This window comes from Stegostoma tigrinum, chromosome 7 (assembly GCF_030684315.1).
Source record: "Stegostoma tigrinum isolate sSteTig4 chromosome 7, sSteTig4.hap1, whole genome shotgun sequence".
Classification (NCBI taxonomy): domain Eukaryota; kingdom Metazoa; phylum Chordata; class Chondrichthyes; order Orectolobiformes; family Stegostomatidae; genus Stegostoma; species Stegostoma tigrinum.
Genome location: NC_081360.1, coordinates 22,645,607 through 22,668,078, shown reverse-complemented (window position 1 = coordinate 22,668,078; position 22,472 = coordinate 22,645,607). Strand labels below are relative to the sequence as shown.

The following is a 22,472-nucleotide window of genomic DNA, read 5'->3' as shown; positions in this document are numbered from 1 at the left end:
TGCTGGACTGTTAATCCATAGGGCCAGGTAACATCCTGGGGACCTCGGTTCGAATCCTGCGACGGTGGAGATAGAATTCAGTAAAAATCTGGAATTAGGACTCGAGTGATGACCATAAATCCATTGTCAAATGTTGGGAAAAACCCACCTGGCTCACTAATGTCCTTCAGGGAATGAAACTGCCATCCTTACCTAGTCTGGCCTACACGTGACTCCAGACCCACAGTAAGACAGTTGCATCTTAACTGCCCTCTGAATACTTAAGGATTAGGCCTAACCAGTGATGCCCTCATCCTGTAAATGAATAAAAAGGCTTCCTTCCCTTCAGTTTAGGATGCACTTAAAACTTACAGGATACAGACACAAAAAGGTTAGATTTCTTGCCCAAGGCTGGAATCCCACCACTGGGATGAGACACAGGGCAGGGGGTCTGGAAATGATGGTGATGGGACTCTGGCTGATTGCAAAACCTGCTCAGCTGCCCCCTGTCCAGTTGAAGAGAATGGGTGGGCTCCCAATTCTAGAGGGAGTGGAGTAGGCCATCTGGGATTGACACTTCAGCAGACCCTATCTGGGACAGAAGAGGCCATTTTAGGTTGTCGACTGACAAATTGCCTTGAGATGGAAGCAACCTCTGAAGAGTTCTTATACGTCCAGAAATAAAGCAAAATGACCACTTTAATCAGTGCGTCACTGCGGAAGAGAAATTCCTCCAGACCATTGCGGCAGCTCTGTCCCTCATGCAAACATGGCTGCAGGAGCGGGTATTAAGTTCAGGGAGGCAATGACGGCCGATTTCCCTGCCCCCACCCAGCTCAGCTCCGATGAGGCCTCTTCAGTTCATCAGGTTTTGGTCACATCTGGTGGGAGTTGCCTGCTTGGAAAATCCCAGACAGATTTTAATAAGCGCTAACATTGGAATTTTAAATTGGCCTAATTGGCTTTCTGGCTGCTGCCAGGCAATTATCCATTACCACTCCCCCACTCCCTCTCCGATCTGACCTCAATGAAAACAACCAGGGGCTGAGTTACAGCAGCAGCTCAGCAGGCTAGTTGTGTGCAGGATCACCGCTCCTTGCTCCTAACTCCGTACCCCAAACAAAAAGGTCGTCTAAATCGTCAGAGTGCTAGATTTTGCTGCACAGGATTTATTTGGGATGCAGGACAGTAGAGGGGGGATGCTTGCCAACAAAAGCACACTGCTTCCCATAAACCCCTGTGGTTGATTTATTGGGCTGGATTGCAAACAGGTTTCCAGGCTGTGGACTGGGCAGTGTGGTAGCCAAGTCGATGGGAAGGAAGGGAAGCTGAGTTCTTCTTTCTTTTCACAAAAGGCAAGCTATTGTTTTCATCGCTCTCTGTCTTGGTCCAAAAGCTCCACCTCGCTGACTACAGGCAGCTGTTTTAGAACATAGAACATAGAACAGTACAGCACAGAACAGGCCGTTTCTGCAGCTTGCCCCTTTTTCACGACATCAGTAAATTTTAAATGTCATCTCCTATGACAATCCCAAATGTCAAGCCCTCACTGAGATGGGGAGAGGGCTCAGGGACTTTTCCCCCGGGTTTTACATAACCTCCAGCTGAGTTATTGACAATGGCAAGGGAGCAAACTGTGGATTTACCAGCATTTATCCAATCCCCGAGAGAGCTGGGATTTTTGTCCACCTTTGGGATTTGGGTTCGAATCCAGATTAAACTGGTAGGATATGACGGTTTTACGATGCTTGGGGCAGGGGCAGAACAAGATAGTCTTTTCTTCGGTCCTGGCTGACATTAAAAAATCAAGAGAGAACCTTGTTCCAGGGTAGGGATCCATTCAGGGTGGAATGATCCGGCCGTACATCTCATCCCAGAGGTAGGTTCAGAGCCTTGGGATAAAAGTTTAACCTTTTCATGCCCAAGCCCTGGGTTTCAAAGTGCCTCTCAAACTGAATGGAAGCAAGCCTTTTTGTCTGATAGCTACGAATGTTCAAAGGTGAAATGGGTTTGGTCCGGTCTTAACGCAGTAGTTGGAGTGGATGGGCCAGCTCTATAAAATAATATGCTCTGGTTCAAATGTACAATCTGATTCATTGATAGTTAGAGAGAGTTTAATTGCAGTTACACTGAGATTAAGGACCATTCAGGATACCCAATACATTCTGGTCTTTATGTTCCATATCAGGATTTCCCCCTGATTCTGACTTATCTCATCATATCATTTTATTCCCTCCTCCCACATGTGAGTATCTCCCATTCCATAACTACATAATACTATTCACCTCAACTGCCCTTGGTAGTACATTCCACCACTCTCCGACAAAAGGAAATTTCTCCTGCATTTCTAACTGGATTTATGACTCCCTTGTATTTATGACGTATAATTTTACATTTTTTTGTGTGTGGAATGGTATTCTCCATGCCTCCCCTGTCAAACCGCTTCATAATTTAACAACCACTGCTAAATCCACACTCCATCCACCTGAATTTTGTCTTCTCTGGTGTAAAAAGCCTCAGCCTGGTCTATCGCTCTCAATGGCTCTAGCTTGGGTGGCAAGATGTCATTGAACTGAGGTAGAGACAGGTTTACTTTTCCCTGCTAAATTATTCTACATCAGCCCCAAGAGTGTTAACCGAATTGGTATATTCTGGATTAGAGCTCACAATGCTGTTCATTGACACAGGGTTCACAAAAAAGTCGCAAAAAAATCCTGGTTTGCAAAGACAAAGAGGAGAAAAATGGTGCAACGTCAACCGGCCTTTTTCTTTAATAACAACATGCATTGAACCAGTGCCTTGAGCACAGAAAAACCAAGGTGTTTCACTTGAGGTACAGTTACAGAAAACCAAAGCTGAAGAAGTGGTTAAGCAAAAACCTAATGAGAGATGGGTTTGATTGAGAAGAGATGGAAAGGCTAAGAAGGAGGAAATTAAAGAGCACGGCGAAAATGGCTGAAGGTACAGCCAGCATTAGTGGGACAAAAGGAACCAGGAGATAGACAGACAGTCAGAATCAGAAGACTCAGAGAGTTCGGGAAACTCTGGGGGTGGAGCTGGTGTCAGAGATAGGGAAAGGCAAGGCCATGGAGGGATTTAAACATCAGTTTAGGAATTTCAGGTTTGAGGCAGTCAATGCATGTTAGGAAGAAGAAGGTTGAGAGGTGAACAAGTCTGCATGTGAAGGAGGATAAACAAGCAGAGTTTCACTTGAGCTGAAATCTATGGAGGCTGCAGAAGAGGGGACTGGCTCGGAGATTACCACAACATTTGAGACTGAAGATGGCAAAAGATAGATGAGATGGAAAATGGCATGGCCCTGTGGCAGATATGGACATATGATAGAGTGACAAAGTGGCCAAGTTGAGGATGAACTTGCTAATGGTTTTGCGAAATTTCTGATTCAAGATGCAGCGACTAAGATTCATAGCAACAAGAGTTTCTGTTCAAGACAGGTGAGGTGAGAGTGACTATGCTCAACATCAGGCCTGTATTCCACTGAGCATGGCATTAAGGAGCCCTAGCAAAACAGGAAACAATGGGTATCGGGGGCAAACTCTCTGGTGGTTGGAGTCATACCTGGAGCATAGGAAGATAGTTGTGATTGTTGGAGATCAGTAACCTCAGCTCCAGGGCACCTCTGCAGGAGCTCCTCAGGGTAGTGTCCTAGGCCAAACCACCTTCAGCTGCTTCATCAATGACCTTCCCTCCATCACAAGGTCAGAAGTGGGGATGTTCACTGGAAATTTCACAAAATCCAGTATTATTCCCAACTTCTCAGGCACTAAAGAAGTTGGCAAGCATACAGATCAAGACCTGGACAGCATCCAGGTTTGGGCTGATAAGTTGAAAACAACATTCATACTATCACACACACCAGGCAATGACCATCTCAAACAAGAGAGAATCTAACAATTCCCAAGACACTCAACTGAATTACTTTTCCTGAATCTCCCACATTCAACATCCTAGGGATTACCAGAAACTGAACTGGACTGGTTACATGAGTACAATAGATACAAGAGAAGGTCAGATAAATGATATCCTGGAGGAGGTTACTCACCACGTGACTGCCCAGTCTTCAACTTCAAGGCACAAGTCAGGAGTATGATGGAAAACTCTCCACTTGCCTGGATGAGTGCAACTCCAACAACACTCATGAAGCTTGGCTCTATCCAAGACAAAGCATCTCACTTACTTGACACCATAGCCACCAGCTTCAACGATAACTTCTTCGAGCACCTATGCACCATCCATAACAGGTGCTTCATCAACTCACCAAGGCTCCTTGTTCTACACTTCTGAAAACACAACTTTTACCATCCAGAAGGACAAAGGCAGCAGATGCTTAGAAAAACCACACCCGCAAGTTCCCCTCCCTGACAAGATCCTGGACCAAGAACCAGGTGGCTTCATCTCAGAATAAAGGATTGGTTGTTTAGGATTGAGATGAAGAGTGATTCCTTCACTGAAATAGTTCTAAACCTTGGGAATTCTCTCCCGCAGAGACTTGTGGTTGTTCAGTCATAGCTGAGATTGATGGATTTTTGGACACTTAAGGAATTAAGGGATATAGGACAGAGCAGGAACGTGGAGTTGATGTGAAGTAACAGCCATAATTCTGTAGAAAGAGGAGCAGTTTCCATTGGTTGCATGGTTGACTCTAGCTCTTATGTTCTTAAGTCAGTGGGGCAAGAACATTAGAGTTCCTCTGTTACACCATGTAACAATTCCCTCAACAGTTGTCCCTAGATTCAAGGCCGACGACTGCTCAGGATCATGAGATTCTACCACAGGCCAAATCTTGACCCAAATATTCCAGTGACACTTTTGCTTTGTTGCCAAATTAAAATTTATTTCTGTCCATAGCTGATCAGCTAATCATTGGCCTCCATATATATAGCGCAACCTACAGGATTACAATTCAAAAGGTGAGATGGAAGATTTGGCTGAGTGGCTCTTTCTGGCACAAGGCACCAAATGACCTCCTTTTGTCCTGCATATTCTGAAAATGGATGACAATAAACGTACGGTCTATGTTGGACATATAATGCAAACCCCATTTGTGTATGGGGTCCATGTACGAAGTGTTACCCTCAGATGTTGAACATGTCTCAAGCATCTACTCCTTCCCGTGGACATGCATATAGAATTTATTTTTGACTTCACCGAACATTTCACCGATATGGTACTAGCAAGCGCTATCTTCCTTCAAACTAGGCCCATGCATAAGTCAGCAAAGGCAGGGAAGCCCTACAACACATGGAGAACACAGCACATGTAGTAATGACGGAGGCAGCCGAGAAATTCATGGGGCACTTACTCCGGACATGATTTTCCGCGCAGTGAAGCATATCTGCTGCATGAATAAACTGGTATCCGGTTCCTCGAGCTCGGAGCTCAGCCTCTGTGTATCCCAGAACAATCTTCCCCCTGGCATAGAGAGGAAACGATTAACCACAACAGACAGCAAACCTGGGAACCATCACAATTCTGAACAACAACTCTGTCCCCTTTGAGAATACGGGGTTGTGGACCACTATCCCACTGGCGAGAAAATCTCCGACAAAATCTGGCTCAAGGAGAGGCGACGGCCTAGTGGTACTATCACTGGGCTGTTAATCCAGAGACCCAGATAAAATTTTGGGGACCCGGGTTCGAATCCCACCACAACAGATGGCGGAATTTGCATTCAGTAAATATCTGGAATTAAGAATCTAATGATGACTATGAACCCATTGTCAATTGTCAGGAAAAAGCCATCTGATTCCCTAATGTCCTTTAGGGAAAGAAACTTCCATTCTTACCTGGTCTGGCCTACATGTGACTCCAGACCCACAGCAATGTGGCTGACACTTAACTGCCCTCTGGGAAATGAGGGATGGGCAATAAATGCTGCCTGGCCAGCAACGCCCTCATTCCGTGAATCAATAAAGAGAGAAGAAAAATCTGCAATCTGAGTTGAGGGGTGTAGGGGTTCAAACAAAAAAATAAGATGAGTCACAAACTGTTCTCAAAAAAACATCAGATCCCCTGAATGAAATATCTGGTTTTGAGTTTTCAGGTGGAGCAGTGGTGCAAGGTACTACAAAGCTGGTGAGCGCAGTGGGTGAAGAGGTGTTTTGCAACATAGACTGATGTTAGTAGTGTGGACTCGATTCTTGCATCAGCCTACCACGAAGGACTCTTAAACTGGGGAGGTGGTGGTCGAGTGGTATTATTGCTGACTGTTAATGCAGAGACCAAGGCTCAAATCCCTCCATGGTAGATGATGGAGTTTTATTCCGAGGGGACAAAAAAAAAATCATCTGGAATTAGCGTCGAATGATGACCGTGAATCCATTGTTGATTGCCAGGAGAAACCCCATCTGGTTCACTAATGTCTTTAGGGAACGAAACTGTCATCTTTACACAGTCTGGCCTGCATTTGAATCCAAACCCATAGAAATGTGTTTGCCCCTACCTGCCCTCTTGGCAATTTGGGATGGGCGATGCATGCTGACACAGCTAATGATGCCCTGGTCCCATAAAAAAACTTTCCTTCCCAATCTCCCCTCTCACCTGAGTTGTAGTGATTCTGAGGTTGACAGCAGCCCTATAGTCCTGCGTAGACAACGGTGACTTCAGCCTCACTGCAAAATGATCTGAGCATCCATGGTCTTGGCAAGGAGACAGTCATCTAGAGCTCAAGACTGTTTTGCTTGTGAGCCTGATCATGAAACATGCCCCCACCCCCTCTAACCCCCAAACATCCCCTGGCAATAAGCACATCCAAAATCTGTTTGCCAGTCACAGCTGAAGATCAAACACAGAGAGCTGATGGAGCTGTTATCTAAGGTTCAGTCATTTTGAGAAATGTAGAGGAACTCTGGCTTAAAGAAAAGGCAGTGATAAATGGGTCTCCCATTGGGAACGCTGCTGTCAGCATCAATTGAACAGAACTGGTTGGTTTGTCCAGATTAGACGATACAAAGTATATCACTAACGATTCACTGATTATTTTTTTAAAAATCTTTCCCGATTACACTCTATAACCGTGATCTTGACAATGGCTTCCAGTGATGTCTTCTTCCCCTTCAGGATGTAGATCACTGATGTAGAAAGTGGCTGCACATTAACTCAAGTGCCTAACAAGGATGGTGTGGGGCTGTATCAAAACATTTCTGATTAATCAAGCTGCAATACAGGGTATAGACTGGACAGAAAATAACCTAGCCTGTGAACTGTTTGTACATAAATTACTGTAAAAGCAAATCGATTTTCTGTTACCTGTCAATAATAACACCAATTATTATCTTCGCACATGAAACTGCTAGGTTAACCAGAATCCTTTTGTGCATCACTTTCAAATCATTGCCATCCCATTCTTGTTTCTTTTAGAAGCAGCAACTCCTTCACTCTATCTATTTGTCCAACCTACTCATGATTTTGATCATTTCATCAGATATGCTCTCAGCCACCTCCTTTGCAAGGAGAACAGTCCCAACTGCTTAATCTATCCTCTGTTGAAATTTGGCATACCCAGAACTGTTCTAGGAAATCACTTCTGCACTCTCTACAATGTATTTGTATTTCTCCTATAATTTGGCACCCACAACTGTACACAATACTCCAGCTGAAGTCTATCAAGTGTCTTGTACAAATTCAACATCACCTCTGAGCTCATGCACTTCATGACCCAGCTGACAACACTGTGCTTTATTTACTGCTCTGTCTGTCACATACAATGACCTGCGCACATAAATACCCAGGTCCCTCTGCTCCTGCATCTCTTTTAGAACTGAACCTCCTATTTTACATTGTATTGCAGTGTTCCTCCAACCAAAGTACATCATGGCACGCTTCTCAACTTTGAACCTCATCTGCCATCTATCTGCCCATACCAACTTATCAATGTCCTTTTTGAGTTTCACACTGTTCTCTCACACTTTTGAATTCTTCCACGTTTAGTGCCATTTGCAAATGTGGAAGTTGCTCCCTGCACATCAATACCTGGGGAACTCCACCACTAAGCTTCCCCTCATCCAAAAAATATCCGTTGGCCGTTACTCTCCGTTTCCAACCACTGAGCCAATTTTGCATTCACTTTACCATTGACCCTTTGGGAGCAGGAACCTTGGAAGGGGGTTGGTTAACTCAGTTAGTTGGACAACTGGTTTGCAATGTAGAGTGATCACTTTGGTGTTGGATCAATTTTCACACCTGCTGAGGTTACTATGAAGGAGGGTCCTCAGATTAAACTGACACCAGCTACCACTCTTGTGAGAAAACAGCCTGGTAAAACAATGCCGGCCTTACCACGACCTACAACTTTCCTCACAAGTGCGTTGCGAGGAACTGTATCACATGGCCTTCTGGAAATCCCGCGTCATGTGCATTACTCTCATTAACCCTTTCCATTACCCCTTCAAAAAACATCCTTGAAACTGTGAAAAATAAGAACTGTATCCACTGATACAGATTTACACTCAAATGGCACAATGGAAAATCTGAACATTTTCATCAATGGTATACCATCCACAAACTATTTTTGATAATACAACTGAAGCTCCCCAAGTCTAAGGATGGCTCTTTCGACTTTGTTCACCATTCCTTACTTGGCGTCGCACGCAAGTGGGGTGAAGTCCAGTTTGTGCTTGGTCCTGAAGATCATATTCCTGGTCCGAATCTCCAAGATGGAGGGAGATTGGAGAGGGGTTGCCACAGCGAACAGAGCCAGCTGAGAGGGGATGGGAGTACCGTCCTCTGCTTTCTTATTCTGTCCATGTAGGAACTTCAACCTCCCCTGAAAGTTCAGAGCCTGGGAGAAAAAAATAAGGAACATCAACCAGAAAGAAGAAGCCTTCAGATTAAACCGCAAAGAATGAAATTGCTGAACATGTGGACAGATTCTGAATCTGGCGCCTTCTGAGCCCAGTGTAGGAGAGGGTGTTTTGCTTATCAACTTTTTTTAAACAAATGGAGAAAACACAATCTTCAAAAGCTTGTGGGTGGCACAGTGGCTCAGTGGTTAGCACTGCAGTCTCACAGCGTCAGGGTTCGATTCCAGCCTCGGGTAACTGTCTGTGTGGAGTTTGCACATTCTCCCTGTGTCTGCGTGGGTTTCCTCCGGGTGCTCTGGTTTCCTCCCCAGTCCAAAGATGTGCAGGCTAGGTGGATCGGCCATGCTAAATTGCCTGTAGTGTTCAGGGGTGTGTGGGTTATAGGGGTTGGGTCTGGGTGGGATGCTTCAAGGGGCGGTGTGGACTTGTTGGGCCGAAGGGTCTGTTTCCACACTGTAGGGAATCTAATCTAAAAGCAAGTGCACATTCCCCAATAGGAGGGATGAAAAGAAAAAGAGGAAAATCAAAGCAAAAGGCTTCACATTTTCCTGGTTTCTGACCACCTCTGGATACAGGAGAACATAAGAAACAGGAGGTGACCATTCGGCCCCTTGAGTCTGTCCTGCCATTTAATAAGATTACGGCTGATCTGACAGTGGCTTCAATGCCACTTTCCTCCACATTTCCCACAACACACAATTCCCTTCCTTTTCAAAAATCCATCTATGGCAGCCTCAATAATATTCAGGACGGCACAGTGGCTCAGTGGTTAGCACTGCAGCCTCACAGCACCAGGGACCCTGGTTCGATTCCAGCCTCGGGTAACGGTCTGTGCGGAGTTTGCACATTCTCCCTGTGTCTGCGTGGGTTTCCTCCCACAGTCCAAAAGTGTGCAGGTTAGGTGGATTGATAATGCTAAATTGTCCGTAGTACTCAGAGATGTGTAGATTAGGTGGGTTACAGGGAAAGGAGTAGAGCATTGGGCAGGGTGGGATGCTCTTCAGAGGGTCAATGTGGACTTATTGGGCTAAAGGGCCTGTTTCCACACTGTAGGGGTGCTGTGATTCTATTCTATGATTCAGTCTACACTGCCAGCAAAAATTTGAAAGGCTATGTTCTCTGAAAGAAGAATCACCCACTCGTCAGTGTCTCAACTATGCAACTGTTTATTCTGAAACGGTTCCTCCAGGGTTCCCTGTAAGAGGGGAAAAATTCTCTCAGCATCTCGCTGTTAAGCCCCTTCAGACTCTTATGTGATTCAGTCAGAGCACCTCTGCAAACCCCAGTGAATATGAAATCCAAGTGCCCTGACAACTGAAACTCTTCCAACCAGGAAATTACCTAGTAAGCTTCTGTAAGCTGCCTCCAATGTATTTCCTTCCTTACATTAAGAGACTAAAATTGCTAGAATACTCGAGATGCAATCTCAGCAATGCTTTGCAATAGCGGCTTCCACATTTTACATTCAATGCTCCTTGCACTAAAAGGGTAATTTTCCATTTGTCTTCCTAATTACTGGCTGCACCTGCATGCTAATCTTTTGTGTTTCAAGCATAAGGACACCCAGATCTCTCTGTATCACAGCATTCTGCAGTCTCGCTCCTTTTAATTAATATACTGATTTTTCAAATCATCTTATGCACTTTTCACAGTTTTCCTCATTGTATTCCAGCTGTCAAGTGTCTGCACACTCCTTAAACCAATCTATGTCCCTTTGCAGACTTTTCATGTCTTCCTCATAGCTTATGCTCGCACTTACCTTGGTTTCCTCAGCAAATTTGGCTACAGTGTGCCCACCTCTTCATCCAAGCTATTGATGTAGGTTGCAAGTAGGTAAGGCCCCAGCACTGATCCCTCTAAACCCTAACTAACCACAACCTGGAAATGGTCAACTAACCTGACTCTCCCAGACAAACAGAAAGTGCTCCAGATGCTGGATATCTGAAACATGTGGTGTCTTCTCTTTCATGTACTTTGACAGTAGGAGGTAGCACATCAATGTGGCAGGCATTTTGGAACGGAAGTGGATATAGATAGTTACCAATCTGTTACCACTGAAATAGCCATTTATAGTAGGTTACTCAGGCAGAAAGAAATTGCTGAAATCAACACAGGAAACATACCGTTTCAATACCTTTGGTTATCAAAGAGGAAGACAGATACCACAGCTGTTTAAATTAAAGCCCACTTTTCTTATTGATGGCCAACAGACTTGGGGCTCTCTGACAAAATCTAAGCTCAAGAGACAATGATCTCACTGGCTTATCCACTGCAAGTCGCCTCAGGAATAAACACTGTGTTATGTGACCTGAGTGGCATCATAGAGAGTTTGAATGCCTTTAGGCAGGGGAAATGTCATTGCAAATCCATCAGCAAAGGTCAACAATGATTAACTACAGTGCTTGCAAAACCCTCACTGATGGAACATAAGAACGTAAGAAATGCGAGATGCGGGAAGCCAGTCTGCATCTTCATCGCCATTCAACAAAATTGTGACCAATCTTCTACCTCAACTCTACCTTCCCACTCTTTCCCCATAATCCATGCATTCCCTTAGAATCCAAAAATAAATCAATGGCTATTCTTGAATATAGCCAATGACCGAGCATTCACTGATCTCCAGGATCAAGAATTCCACACAAGGTTCTGAATGATGAACTTTCTCATCATCTCAGTCCTAAGTGGATGATACCCCTATCAACTCTGCCATTGAAGGGATATTGTTCATCTGTGAACAATATGCCTCAAACATTAACTGATGGATTTCAACAAAAACAGACATAGATAGCGTTTGGCCAAAGAAAAATGCTTTCACAGCTATCTAAATATGAGCAAAGTTTTCCTATCAGGTTACTGGTTGTGTATTTGACCTGATATCTCCACAGTGAAGTGGAAGCTCTAAGCAAAAAGATTTAAATATTCAGCTCTGTCGTTCCAGAGGATCAACCAGTTCAGGAAATGCCTCAAGAAAGAGCTTCACTGTTGTGATTACACTGAATTATCACAGCACGACAGTGATATATCTTTAGTGGGTGCCCTCTTTAATCGTTTTTTACAATATGATCCAGGTTCTAGATTAACTGGCCAAGGTCAATCATCCACAATGTCTGCTAATTCCCTGAAGGTTTTCTTGTCTTGTTTCAATTGGATCAGCTCTCATTCTTCCAAACTCCAACAAATGTGACCTTTGTCGACTCTATTTCCCATCATAGGATCACCCATTCGTCTCAGCAACCAGTCTCGTGACACATTCTACAAGTTTACATTGCACTGGTCCCTGCTCGGTAGATTGTGCAACACGGCTTTATCTCTGCAGTCCTGTGCAAGTCCTCAGCACAAGTCTGCAGAACTCGGTCCGATATGCAGTCAGCTGGCACCAAGCTCTCTTAGCACTCGGGCAAAGAGGGAGGGATGAAAACATCCAGTTTCAGTCAGCAGCACTGATCAGAGGGCTTAAATTTAAGAATGCATCAAACATCATGATTTCGGTGTCCAACACAGCTTCAGCTCCCAATGTAAAGCAAAACGCTAACACAAACCAGGAACAGCAAAGGATAAGTCAACCTGGCAGACAGCTAACCTCAACGCAATAAAGCAAGGCAAGAGAGATGACTTGGGTGATAAATAATGTACAGTGGCATCAGAATCTAGGATGAGTGTGGCAATACGTTCCTGAGTGGACAATATATAAGACATTTACCAACAACTCCGATGAGCTGCTTCAATTGTATAAGGCAATGGGGCGCTGCTTCACCACAGGGAATGTATCAGTGATAATGGAAACTGCAGATGCTGAAGAGCCCAAGATAACAAAGTGTGGAGCTGGATGAACACAGCAGGCCAAGCAGCATCTCAGGAGCACAAAAGCTGACGTTTCGGGCCTAGACCCTTCATCAGAGAGGGTCTGATCATCATCATCTGATGAAGGGTCTAGGCCCGAAACATCAGCTTTTGTGCTCCTGAGATGCTGCTTGGCCTGCTGTGTTCATCCAGCTCCACACTTTGTTATCATCACAGGGAATGATTGGCTGGAAGAGTCACCCTCCTTAGCCCACTCACTCGCAAAAGTCTCCAGCTCCAGCAGTCGCCCACTAACCAGCACTACGTTTGACATGACAGCATTAAAAAAAAGGATTTCCTGGGTGAATATTGCTTCCTTTGATGCCTGAGGCTCTCACGCAATGCCATTTCACAAATAAACACGTTATTTACTTCATGCACAAAGCCTGTGATATGAATCACAAAGTCCAATGTGATGATGGCCAGTGTGATGCTTGAATGAGATGTGTCGATCAAGAAGTTACGGAGAACACTCTGCTCTGAAAATGCAGAAACGAAGAGCAGGAGTAGTCTACTTGACCCTGTGCACCTTCTCCACTATTCAATAATATGGTCATTATGATCATATGGTTGATCCCCTTTTGCAATAGCATATTCCCCCCTTCTCTCCCTACCTCTTGATGCCTTTAAAATCTAAAACTTCATCTCTTTCTTGAAAATATCCAATGACTTGACCTCCACAGCCTTCTGAGGAAGTGAATTCCACAGGTTCATTATCCTCTGAGAGAACAAATCATCATCTCAGTCCTAAATGATTTCCCCTGCATCTTGAGACTGTCCTCGGTTCTAGAGTCCACAACCAGAGAAAATATCCTCTCTGTATCTATTTTTTCCAGGCCTGTTAGAAATGTATATGTTTCAATCAGAGCCCCACTCATTCTTCTAAGCACTACTGAATACACACACAGTCAATCCCTTCTCATAGGATAGTCCTGCCAAGCCCAGTATCAACCTTGTGAACCTATGCAGCACGCCCCCAAGGCAAGTATACCGTTTTCAGGTAGACGACCCAAAAATTGTATAGAATACTCCAGGTGAAATTTCACCAAGACCCCGTACAACTGCAGTAAGACCTCCCTACTTTTGAATTCAAATCCTCTTACAATAAAGGTCAACATACCTTTTGTCTTTCCAACTGCATGCTGCACCTGCCTGTCTACTTTCATTGACTGCACTACGTGGGCACCCAGATAATTTTGTACTTCCACAGTTTCCCAAATGCCACTGTTTAAATAATCGTCTTCTTTTCTGTTCTTCATACTGAAGGATGTAACTTCACATTTAGCCACATTGGAATACATCTGTCATGTGTTTGATACTGTTTCAACTTGTTAGAATCACCTTGAAGTCTCCATACATCCTTTTCACAATTCGCAACTCTGCCTAGCAGAGTTGAAAATATTGCATTTGGTTTCTTCATCTGGGTCATTTACATATATTGTAAATAGGTGGGGACCTAGTACTGATCCTTGTAGTGTCCCACTACTCACTGTCTACCATTCTCTGTTTTCGGCTTGTCATCCAGTTCTTGATCCCTGTCAATATATTATCCCTTATCCCATATCCATTAGTTTTGCTTCCTAACCTCTTATCAGAGGCTTTCTGAAAATCCACAATTATTTTGCTATGTATCTCTGAAAAAAAAAGCCTCTTTCTTAAACCATGCCAGAGGATCCTCAATGATCAGATCCACCAACACCACATGCAAACCGGGCCTCAGTTCACCGCTTAACTGAAGTTTGGCTGCACTGGCAGTGCAGAAGCCCCTTTGCAACATATTGAAATACCAAACTGTTCAAGACTGTGTTAAACTGTTTAATTACCCCCACTGCTCACTAACCCAAGGAGAGAGCACTTGATGCAGCTAAGACAAACTGAGTTAATGCTTCAGTTCTATGACCTTTCATTGCTCTACAGACACTGCAAGACCTGTTTAGTATTTCCAGCAACCAATGTGTACGTTGCTTTAAAATGACAAACTGGAACTGCTAAAAAGACAAAAGCAAGTGCAAAGAGATCAAACATATTGGAGACAAAAACGTGGGTTTTATGCGCTGAAGAAAGGATTCCATTATCGTGTTTGGCATTAGAAACTTGGCATTGGAGATTCTGGAAAAAGGATATTCAAATCATTTACTTTATGCTGCGGGTGCATTTAGCAAAAACCTTTCTGGCGAGTGAGAACATTACCAGAAAACTATTCACTACAACGTAAATAATGGAAATCGGTAACATACCAAGAAACCGGATGAATTATCCAACAAACAGCGAAACCTACAGACAAAATTCCTCTCGAGAAATGACGTATTCTCTGGCGGCAATTGTTCAGGGTTGTAGCAAATTATAGCTGTTGAGGTAGCTTCATCACCTGAAGATGATGTTGGAAAACGAAGAACAAATTAAACAGTTAGCAAACTACCACATTAGTGATACAGAAACATGGCTGGAGAATGACACAACCTGGGACCTGAATATTGAAGGGTGCACACCATTTACGAAGGATGGGAAGTTAGGAAATGGGTGCTTTATTTGGGGCGGGGGGAGTATATCTGTTAATTAATGATAGTCTCTGCACAATACAGAGAGATGATTTAAGTTCTGGGCACCAGAATGTAAAAGTTGAGAAATTATACTGTCAAGATGGTGTTTCTGGGAGTATTGTACTGGCCCCTTCACAGTAACCATATGGTGGGATGGAGTTAAAAGCGCAAAGCAGTGGGAGACCATCAGAAAGGCACTGCAATCACAATGGGGATTTTAACTGGTTAAGGCAGATGAGCAAACATAGCCTCAGAGGAGTTCAGAGAATGTTTTGGAGATACTTTCTTAGAACAGCATGTCCTGGAACCAACCAGGGAGCAGACTATAACAGACCTGCTGATGTCCAATATGACAGGATTAGTGAATAGCAAAGTCAGCCCTAAGAGAGCAACAATCATAATACGCCTGAATTTTATGTTCATCTGAAAGACAGAATATTTGTCCAAAGTTAATATTTTAAACTTAAATTAGGGTTGAAATAAAGGCACAGAAGCAGAGCTAGCACAAGTTACCTGATAAATTAGTTTAAGGAATAAGTCAGCAGAAAGACGGCCACAGACATTTAAGGAGGGCATTTCAGAACACACAGAACAGATACATTGCAATGAGTAAGAAAAAGTCCAAAGAGAGGAGTCAATATTGATGATTAGCAAAGAGAAGTGAAAAATAATATCACACTCAAAGAATAAGAATTTAAATGTGCAGAATTTGCTGCCAGGTGAAAAGAATAGATAGACTATGTTTAAAAAAACAAACAAAACGAATAGATTTTTAACAGGGAAACGAAATGTACAAGAGAATGACAGTAATATAAAAAAAAGTTAACTAGAGTTTCTGCACATAAATTAGAAAGAGTTAACAAACTAAGAGATGGTCCTATAAAAAATGAGTCTGGGAATTAATAATGCAAAACAAGGAGTTGGCAAATGTACAGGCATTTTTCACTGATCCTCACTGCAGAGGATACAAGTTCCCAAAAATAGCTACATGGGTAGGAGGAATTCAAAAAGTTAAAGTCACCAGGAAAGTGTTACTGAACAAACTGATGGAGCTGAGGGCCTAAAGCTCCCTGGGTGTTGATGGATTGCATCCTAGTTTCTTAAAAGAAGTAGCTTGTGAGATAATTATGTGCTGGTTTTAATTTTACAAAATTCCATAGATTCAGGGAAGATTCCATTAAATTCGATAACAGCAAATGCAGTTCTTTTGTTGGATAAGGGAGTGAGACAGAAAGCAGAAATCGACAGGCTGGTTAGGTAAGCGTTTATGATATCAAAGATGTCAGAACAATATTTACAGGCTGTTATTTCAGACAATAAACAGGGGCACTCAGAAAATTTCAAGGTAATCAGGCAGAGTCAACATGGTTTTGAAAAAGAAATGTTTAAACAAAGTATTGGACTTCTTTGAAGAAGTGATACATGCATGTTATTTCTGAATCATAGTTCTACCCATTGTCCTAAAGAGAAATCCTTGCTCATTTCTTTAAATTCATTCCTCATTGTCAACTCGTGGGGTAGCAGATGATGTTTGATCATTGGGAGTGATGCAACTGACAGAACACAAGTTGACAGGACTGTTAGGTGCCATTCACCTCTCCCCACTTCCTTATTTAATCCTATCTCATCCTCCCCTGATATACTCCAATTTCACTGAATCTGTTCAGTTCCTCAACTATTCTTGCTGGTTTGGTGGTGGTATTGCTTAACCAATAATGCAATGGACAAGACTGCTATTCCTGAAACAGAGTTCAAGTCGAATCATATCTGATTAAGAATTTGGGAATGAGTTTATATAAAGATCTGGGGACAACACGGTGACATTGAGAAAAAACGGCCACGAAACTGGCAGATTGCAGACAAACCCTAACTGATTCATTGATGGCCTTTCAGGATGGGATGGGAAATCTGCTGACCCACTGACCAGGTCAATGTGAGATCAATTCCATACCAACTTGCATTGACTATCACGAGCCCCCTGAAGTAGCCTACTGAGCCATTCAGCTTCAGGGGAAAGCCCATCCGAAATGGACAATAAATGAGAAAGTCATTCGAAATGGACACTAAATGCTAGCAATACCATATATCCAAAGACTGAACGCATAAAAGTTATTGACATTCCCCTTCTCATTGGTTGAACTCATCCCATCTTGATCCTCTGCTCCTCCCCAGAGCTCATGGCTCTAAAACTACAGCATTCGCTAATTCCCATCTGGTGAGCCTGCCTTCAACTTTTTTAACCTTGATCTGTTTTGCAACATTGGCGTTGACCCTCTTAGAGAGGGTTTCAAAAGAAGGAAGAGTAAAAGTGTGACGAGATAGGTCCTCGACTTGCCTGTTAGAGCATTCTCTGCTTTGCTGATGCTGGGGGGGTTCAATGCCCAGTGGAGATTTCGGCGTATTTCCTGCTGGTCTTCAGTATGAACCAGCTCATACACGCTTTGGTGCATGACATCAGTCTGACGATAGAAAATACAAGAAATCTTTCAGATTCACGAAACAGATTTGGCATTGAGTCAATATTAAATATTAAAACAAAAGGAGCAGTAGATTATTTGGCACCTCAGGCCTGTTCTGCCATTCATTAAGTCATGGCTGATCTTATATGTTAACCACCTTTCTGCCTGATCCCCGTGCCCCTTAATTCTCTTGATGCCCGAACATCTGCAGTTGTCCATCTTAACAATACTCAATAGCTAAGCAATCACAGCTCATGACGATAGAGAATTCCAAAAGAAATTTGTCTTTAACTCAGTCCAAAACAGTTACCTCTCACGTGAGATTGTGACCGTGAGTTCGAGGTTCTGCAGCCAGGAGAAACAGCCACTTGGCACATACCGTCAAAGAATTTTATACACTTCAGTGAGATCACTTCTCACACTTCCAAGCTCCAGAGAATGTGGCCTGTTTTTTTTTCCCTTCAAACTCTCAGCATAGGATAACCCTCCCATCCAAGGAATCAAGTCACTCTCTTCTCAACACCAGGTGGCCCTCATTATAAAACAGTTAGAAACTTTTTCGCCTTGGAAAAACAGTCTGGGAGCCACAAACACTTTCATGAACTCCACATCATGTACATAGCACGTAATGATATCTTTGCTAAGCATTTTACATTCTGTGGCTGTAAAACAAGGAGAAATGGTTTGGCAACACTTCCCAGAATGTTTAACATCCTCCATTTCAAAACTCAGCAAGCACCTGAACTCAACAATCTGAATCCCATTATTTGCCAGTTTAAACCCTTTGCGTTAACAATAATGGGAATTCCTAAGCTGTTCGAGTAAGCAAGAGATGGGTGCCTTATTTATTGGGACAACAGATTAAGTGGACTTTGGCCTCTTTTTTCCCGTTGATTCTATAGAGCCAGCATATTCTAAAACACCGAGCAAATGAAAATAATTGGGGGAAAAAGCAACTTTCCCACTAGGAAACTACTGTAAGGGGAGATTTGAACCCATTGTTAACTCATACGTCATGAAGTGGGGATTTTATTAGCGTCAGAACTTTACAAACATGAAGGGAAATTAAAGGTAAACAAGGCAAAAAGAGTATGTAGGTAGAATTACAGCCTTACAGTTCACACCTCTCCCAATGAGGTCTCTTGTTAACAAAGATGCCCTTCTCTCTAGAGAGGTTCTGCATTTACTGCTCGATCGTCCCTGCTCAGTGCCCTCTGACACAGTCGCCACTTGTTGCTGGAAGCCCTGTTACAATGCTACAAATGCACAGAACTCGAAATTCCTGCAGCCTCAAACACTGCTGAGGGAGATAACTCCCATCCACCTGTAATACGTACTCCATCCAGAGGAAGAGGGTCTTCAGCAGAAGCAAAAGAGGATGCACAGTCTTTGTCCCTTTTCTCCATCGGGTCAAAAGACCTGACTGTGGCTCTTTAAAATTATGAATGACCTTGACTAACTGGATACAGAGAGAAGGTTTCCATTCAAAACGAAGAAGAAAACTTGAGGTCACCAACATAAAACAGGTGCCAAGAAATCCAATAGGAAGTTCAGAAACGTTTTGTTTCACCCAGAGAGCAAGAAGAAGGTGAGCCTCACTACCACAGTGAGCTTTTAAAGTTAATAGTACAAGGGCATTTAATGGGAATCTAAACAAGCAATCGAGGGACATGGGGTACAGGACTATTTACGATGGTAGATTTCGATGAGGAAAAATGGGAGGGGGGCTCATACAACAGACACTAGCATGGAATGGTCAGGCCAAATGGCCTATCTCTGTGTTGTATATTCTATATAATTCTATGTAACAATGAGGTCGGGCAATCAATGCCTAAAATCCATGCGCTGATAGCAATTGGAGAATATCATAGGAATACCGTTTGGGTTTGATAGGGGGGGCGAAAGCACCTTCAAGGGATAAAGATTCAAAATCTCTTCGTGCCACCGCAACAATTGAGTGAGAAGAACAGAAATAGCAATCACTTCGTTCTGGGACGAATGACCTTGCAATCGATCAAATCTGGATCCTTTCCCGGGAAACACGCTGGTCCAGCGCAGCAATGATAGAGTGCTGCACTCTCAGAAGCAATGTCTCACAGAAGAGTTGGTATACTGAAGCATCACCTGCTCTCTCAGATGGACATAAAACATTCCATGAGGAAGTTCTTCCTGACCAATATTTATCACTCAACCAACATCACAAGAACAGATTATCTGTTCACATTACCACCTGCTGTTTTGTGGGAGCTTGCTACGTACAAACCTATTCCAGCTTTTCCTGCATTACCACAGACGATGCACTTCAAAAGTTCATCATTGGCTGTAAAGAGCTCTTTAATGTCCAGAGGTCGTTACAGAAGTGTGAGTCTGTCTACTTCTGTATTGGGATGAGTACTGTCAGCATCAACAAGGGCAGAATAAGCAGATTCCCATTCCCCAGCACCGCTTCATTGCAAAATGCACTACCTCAGGGAGACTTCTGGCATGGTTTATATCCAGCTCTCGCTGGGAGGCCGGGGGGGGGGAGGGGGGGGGGGGCTTGCAAAATAAGATTTAGGATGCTGTGGCTGGAAGAATCAGAGGGATGTGTGCACTGGAATGACCCTTAATCATTCTGATTTTCTGTGATCACAAAAGGGGGAATGTGAGGGTGACCTGTTGAAGAGAAGCCCAGCTGCTGTGACAGTGAGTGTGGATTCAGTCAAACAGTCAGCCAGCAGGGAAACACCCCTCAATCCAATTAGTCCATGACAACCATAATTCCAAATTAAACTAGTCTCACCAACATGTTCTTGGCCCACAGTCCTCCAAATATTTTTTATTCTTAACTTATCCAAATGTCAAGTTTGCAAGAGTAGCGAAAATTTCAAACCAGAAGCAAACCAGAAGCATCAGATTCAAAAACCTATCACAACGATATTACTTAGAATGTACTCACCAATGATGCTACTTTTTGAAAATGTATTCATGGGATGTGGGTGCCGCTGTCTAGGCCAACATTTATTACCCATCCTGCATTGCCTGATGACAGTTAAGAGTCAACCACCATGGGCTGGAGACACATCTAGGCCAGAAAAGGATGGTATAGGGATCCCATAAGGATATTAGTGTATGAAATGGGGTTTTACAACAAATATCATTGCTGTTAGGTGAGCAAATTATTCCAGATTTGTTTTTAATTATTGTATGCAAATTCCACCATCTTCAACGGTGCAAATCATGTTCTTCCAAGGGGTTCTGGATGACTAGTCCAGCGAGTTCACAACAATGCAACCACATCCTTTTAATGATTTTTTTTTACAAAGATAAACCTCTGCTTCTTATTTATGTGCACCATACACAGAGCTACAAAATGGTGAGGTAACAAGGTGTGGAGCTGGATGAACACAGCGGGCCAAGCAGCATTAGAGGAGCAGGAAAGCTGGCATTTCGGGCCTAGACCCTTCTTCAGAAAATGATGAGTCTATTTTGCAGAGTCAAAGAGTCACGCAACACAGAAACAGACCATTCAGTTCAACTCGTCCATGTCAACGAGATATCCCAATGTGGCCTAGTCCCATTTGCCAGCATTTGGCCTATATCCCTCTAAACCCTTCTTATTTGAGTACCTATCCAGATGCCCATCAAATGTTGTAATTGTACCAACTTTCATCACCTCCTCAGGCAGTTCAATTCCATACACACACCACCCTCTGCATGAAAAAGTTGTCTCTCAGGTCCCTTTTAAATCTTGTCCCTCTCACCTTAAACTCATCTGCCCTTTAGTTTTGAACTCCCCCACCCTTGGCTATTCACTCTACCCATGCCCCTCATGATTTTATAAACCTCTATAAAGTCAGCCCTCAGCCTCCAACACAGCACTCCAGGTTTTCTCTCCTCGATGTTTGTTACGAATTGTGAGGTGGCACTTCCTGTTTGAAGGTTTACCGGAGAGGTTTAAACTGTGTCATTCAACAAAGTGAGTGTCACCGAGTTGTGGAAAGGGTGTAAGGTGATCAGATGTTCAAAAGTCAAATCCTCTCTCTGATGAAGGGTCTAGGCCTGAAACGTCAGCTTTTGTGCTCCTGAGATGCTGCTTGGCCTGCTGTGTTCATCCAGCCTCACATTTTATTATCCTGGATGCATGGAATAGTCTTGAGAAGGCAGGTCTCTGGTAGTTGACATGTCTGGCAGTCAATGGCAGGAGTCTGAGGGGATAGGGTGGTTGAAGATAGAAGGTCATGTAGTGACATCTCCTGGAATGTGCACAGCCAGAGCTGGTGACCCTATCTATCCTGCAGTTGTGAGCAGGAAAGGATGTAGTACAAAGACAGTGGTCAGTTGGCTGAGGCTCGTTCCGGGATCTGGTGCCTGTGTGTATTGTCACGGGATGGCAGGAAGCATGGGTAAGGGTTTTGAAGGAGAGTCAACTTTGCGACTATCCCCTAAACATCAACCACAATGACAGTCACCCAGTTGGTACCCAGGAGACAGTCAGATAGTCCCTAAAGTCAGTTTCACATGAAGTAAAATGTTGCTGTTAAGTGAAATACTAAACCCAATAACAGAATGTGACCATGGAGAATTTTACAGAAATGGCACAGCCATTGGAATAAATACAAGCAAAAACATGGATGAAAAGATTAAAGCATGCATAAACCCAAATTAATTTCAGCTCATGTAACTGTCAATAGCAGCACTCAGAACTCCTTTGGGACAAGAAAGCTGTAGATCATCAGCAAATACATCGGTGTCATGTTCCTGCCAGCATGCAACCTTCACCGCGATCGACTGAACCTTAACCATCAAGTAAATATACCTCATGCCAAACGCGGTCTGCTTACCCAGATCCT

At 43.5% G+C, this 22,472-nt stretch overlaps 1 protein-coding gene across 2 annotated transcripts in view; it reads right to left on the bottom strand.

Moving 5' to 3' along the window:
• The window catches only part of LOC125454437 (aryl hydrocarbon receptor-like), a 128,740-nt gene that overhangs the window by 27,836 nt on the left and 78,432 nt on the right, over positions 1-22,472 (bottom strand). For both annotated transcript variants that reach the window (XM_048535178.1, XM_048535179.1), the window contains 4 exons: positions 17,517-17,640; positions 14,879-15,009; positions 8,577-8,779; positions 5,303-5,412 (listed from right to left, as the gene is read on the bottom strand). In XM_048535178.1, the coding sequence (XP_048391135.1) occupies positions 5,303-5,412; positions 8,577-8,779; positions 14,879-15,009; positions 17,517-17,640 (568 nt within the window). The remainder of the gene's footprint in view (positions 1-5,302; positions 5,413-8,576; positions 8,780-14,878; positions 15,010-17,516; positions 17,641-22,472) is intronic.